The sequence below is a fragment of the Monopterus albus genome, unplaced genomic scaffold (assembly GCF_001952655.1).
Source record: "Monopterus albus unplaced genomic scaffold, M_albus_1.0 scaffold50.1, whole genome shotgun sequence".
Lineage (NCBI taxonomy): Eukaryota > Metazoa > Chordata > Actinopteri > Synbranchiformes > Synbranchidae > Monopterus > Monopterus albus.
In genome coordinates, this window is record NW_018127930.1 from 4,290,342 (window position 1) to 4,294,891 (window position 4,550).

The following is a 4,550-nucleotide window of genomic DNA, read 5'->3' on the forward strand; positions in this document are numbered from 1 at the left end:
CAGTCGCTCCATGTCCCAATCTCTGTGTCCTTGGCAGCCACCTGTTGAACACGAGTACAGCAGGGCATCTTCAGTAGATCTAATAAGTTAAACATTCATTCATTAACATTCAATCCCCCTGTATCATATTCAAGTTCTGCTGTCACTTGTGTTTGTTGGATAGCAATGTAAAAGAGTTACCTGGATGATGTATTCTTTCCCAGCATAGGCATCGGTGATGGTGTGGGAGGTGCTGTCAGATAATTCCACCTAAACAGTCAGTGGAGGAGAACAAACAGTCAGTGCAGATCAAAAGAAATCTGTTTTTAAAGCAGTTAACAAAACAGTCTTATTTAGGGTTGAAACTGATGGTTATTTGAAATCATACACACATTTCTGAACAAGATCTATGACCCTAGACAGGTGAAATGTTTCAGTATAATGAATTATGGAAGTTCTCTGCTATAAAAAAGGCACTTATGAGGTCTTAAATCAACTTTGGGTCTGGATGTTCTACTCTTCTACCCATAGCTGTACTCATAAATTGTGTGTTCAGTATAGCAATCCAAACCTGAGCCTATAATGCTTTATGGTGGCAAGATTTAGCTCTGCCATACAATATACAATTTTATTCAGTGCCCATTTATCGACAATGCACCTTTCATTATTATTCTGTGCATAGGTCAAGTCTACTGATGTATCCTCACAGTGTTTTGCATTTCACAGTTGAATTGTCTGAACCCTGATGCCTACACAGCCTCCACACTACACATACCAGCACCAAACATGCATACAAAGTACCACTGGCGCAATTGATCATTATACCAGAAAGCTTTGGCATCAATGCCACGCAATTTTATAACAAAATATAATGCATGGCACATTTGCAAGTCTTTAGTGGGCACTTTAATTTGCAGAGGCCAACAGCATGAGCTAAATGTTTGAGTCATGAGGAGTGCATGAGCGAATGATTTGCTGCTTCCCTGTAATTTATGGCTGGTGTTGTGTGTGTGTGTGTTTGTTTGCCTTTGGCCTGTGTCTGAATGATCAAAGGAAAACAGGGAGGAGTGTGCTGCCTTTTCTACACCTGAGGTCAAATTAAATAATTTAGTGATATGCCTGTTGCCTTCTGCAGTGACAGCCAATCTGCTGGAGAACAGCAATACAGCAAAGAATCTGTTCTTCTAGATAACACATTAATGAATATAGACAGAAAAACAAGATGTACAAAAAAAGGTGAAGTGCACAACAAATGTGTCAGGTTTAGATACAAATACATGGAAGATGAGCACCCATCTCACTTTGATGGAGCTTCTCTCCTGGACAAGAGACAGGTGAAGGACAATGTGTGGTGTTTGACTGGCATCAGGAGCATGTCTTCCTCTCCGGCGGTGCCAAAATGGGCAACCACAGAATTAGATTCCAGGTCAAAATTAAATAATTGCTAGCTCAGTTGACCACTTTAATTTACTGTGCTGTCACTTTTAGCTTTGTCTTGAAGAAGTTTGGCCACTGTTTCTATAATAGTACTGTACTTACAAAATTCATTGCTGAGCTCTAGAGACACAGTGATGATGTTACAACAGTGTAATGATCAGACAGGCTTTAAACAAGCCAACGGTTAGGTCAGTGTGCACAGGGAGTAAAACAACAACTCACACTGTTACAAATCAAACTAAAAGCAATAACCTATAAACAAATGGCCTTAAATACATAAACAAGGACCAGAAGTAATTACTGTAAGTCACCTCAAAACCCAATGAGAAAAAAATAGGTTTTCAGCCACAAAATAAAAATTGACAGGGTGGTGGTGGTGGATCTCATCTCTAATGGCAAGCTATTCCAGAGTTTTGGGCCTGCAATAGCAAAAACTTGTTCAATTTTCAGTTTAAGTTTGGGCCTTGGTACTTAGTTACACCACTGGATGACACAGGCATGACTAATTAATACCCACAAATAATGCATTACAACAGACTTACAGTGAGACTATCTGGTTTGACGTGCGCTGCCTGTCCTGAGTAAATTGTTCAGCTGCTGCACATGCACTCACTAACAGCCTCAGCTGAACAGTGTTAACTGGTGAAGTCACTGTGTGCATGTGTATTTGTTTGTGGGTATGTAATAGGATCCTAGTTGCTTTGCCCTAGTCAGCTGTGCACAGTTTAAAAAGTACAATATAAGGTGGTTACATTTCATTGTAAATATTAATGAACCATGTGAACTTTCTACAGCAGCACTTGTAATTCAGCAGAGGCAGCGTGCTGCCTCTGAATGCACATAGGGGGACATGGTCTTAGATCAAAGATGAAGCAAGAATTGATGGATCAGACAGTTTGGTCTCTGATTTCTCTTCATAATAATGGCTTACTGCTGGAAAATCTGTCCAAAACTACCAAAATGGGACCTACCCTGTAATAAAATGAACTCATTCCTTAAATATTGTTGATATCACCAGCTGCTGAGAACAGTTTGTGATTTTATCAAAAACACACCACCATATAATCTTTGCCAGTCACCAACCATAACCAAGCCTTAGACTGGAGTTTTCCTTTTAGTTCTTGAGGATGTGTAAATCTGCTGTCGATCTAACAGATGACCCTGTTGCCCATCCCCAACGTGCTGCCTATGTTCTCCTGTAATCTGTCTCATCACACATCTTCTCTGTAAAGTCGACCCCTCCCTTTTCAGCACTGCCTTGATGTTCCAAGCCTGTGTCTCTCTGCTCTATGTCTTTGTAATGGTCCTGATGAGTGCTGTGTGTATGCATGGATATACTGCACTTTATTATATACAGTGTACGTGCATACAGTATCAGTCAGAAATTTGGATGCACTTTCCCATTAACTTCTAATTGAAAGTGTGTCCAAACATTTCACTGGTGGTGTAGGTTTGTGTGTTAACAGCTGTGTGTGCAGTCTTCAGGGGTAATTCTTTCATTGTTTACATGTATCCAGCCTTAGCTTCTATCAGCATTCCTTCCTGACTCTAGTGTGTATGTGTGTGTTTACATGCTGTCTATAGTGTGAACACTTGTAAAAATTCACCAGTACACTTAGATCCCTTTCATTTTCTTTGTTCATTTAAATCTGTGCATGTGTCTAAAGTTTTCCCTGTGTGTATGTGACTGTAGTTGTGCTTACATTTGTGCTTCTTTGTACTCATGTGTTTATACTCATGTCAGTACATATCTGTTGCTCTGTTTACAGTATTTGCAAGAACAAACTCAAACTGGTGCTCTGTGTGCATGTGTTCGCACACCTGGTGTGCACCTACGCTGTAGGCCCTTCCACCATGTAAATCATTGAATTTTAGGGTGATAACTGGTTTAAGGTTAGGATTTGGCAAGTGCATGTGCAAATGGGCCTGTGTGAACTAAGTATATGTATATGTGGAGGAGTATGTGGAGTAAACAGCTCACAGATAAACATTTCCAGTGAGATGGATGTGTTGCTGCCTTGCCAAGTGGCTAAACAGGGAGCAGTGAGAGCAGCACTTAATATCACGTAGTATAGGGGGGAATCAGAGAGGAAATGGAGGGAGATAGATAGATGGAAAGAGGAGATGCATTTTGGAGAGGCTGTCACTATTGATGCCAAAAAAACACTATGAGATCATACACGCTGCAAGACCAAGTCTGTGTGCTATGAGTGGTGAAGCCATGTATATTTACTTGTTGATCTCTCTCTTTCTCTGTGTGTGTGTTTCGTATGCTTCTGCAGGGCGGATATATTGTAAACTAAGCTGTTTAGAGCTGTAAAGACAGTGCTCATAAAAAAAATGTACCTGCAATTGTGAAAATGCATTTGTGTGTGTGACTCGCCCATATGCACAAATACACACTTACACACAGGAAAGAAGGCGTACACATACAAAAGTACACGTTGCATGCGCTGCCACCCCTAACACCAAAATATTTATATTCCTGTAATTATGTTTCATTGACTCAGTGTAAATATACTGTAGTCACTGAACCTAAGCAATAATAAGATAATGATAATAATAAAGATTCTATCCAAATGGACTGACAACAAAATGATCACTAAACGTCTTAACTCTGGAGCAGTTTATTCATTCTGTACATAAACAGCATATGTCTGCTCATTGTAAACACCATATGTGAACATGATTGTTTGATGATGAGCTGGAGAACACAGATCTTGAAAGCACTGCACCTGGAATTTCTAACCTCTTTGAACATGAAAATGAAAATGCATTGCTGCCTAAACCAAAAGAAGTTTTACAGTAAAAAAAAAAAATTGCGTAAGCCACAGAAACTGCTGTTTTATGATTCAAAAGGCACATTATGTGGAATAAACATTTGATTTGCACCAGTGTCATGCTCACACAGTAATCATCTTAATCCTGTGGATAGGACTTAGTCAGTATTGTAGGCTAATTAACAAACATTAATAAAAAACACAACAGAAAAATCTGATAGTTTCAGAAAATAACTGGTAAACAAATTAAAACTTAACTGAAATTAAGACCAAGCTTCTGAACTAAAGCTACATAACTGCCATAACTCAATACTTGTAGGAAATATAGGAATTTAAGTAAATAAAGATAAAGTC

The 4,550-nt window shown here is 39.2% G+C and overlaps 1 protein-coding gene across 1 annotated transcript in view; it reads right to left on the bottom strand.

Moving 5' to 3' along the window:
• Positions 1–4,550, bottom strand: part of cntfr (ciliary neurotrophic factor receptor) — a 211,449-nt gene that overhangs the window by 12,147 nt on the left and 194,752 nt on the right. The window contains exons 8-9 of the mRNA XM_020601001.1: positions 181–249; positions 9–41 (exon numbers count right to left, since the gene is read on the bottom strand). Coding sequence (XP_020456657.1) covers positions 9–41; positions 181–249 — 102 coding nt within the window. The remainder of the gene's footprint in view (positions 1–8; positions 42–180; positions 250–4,550) is intronic.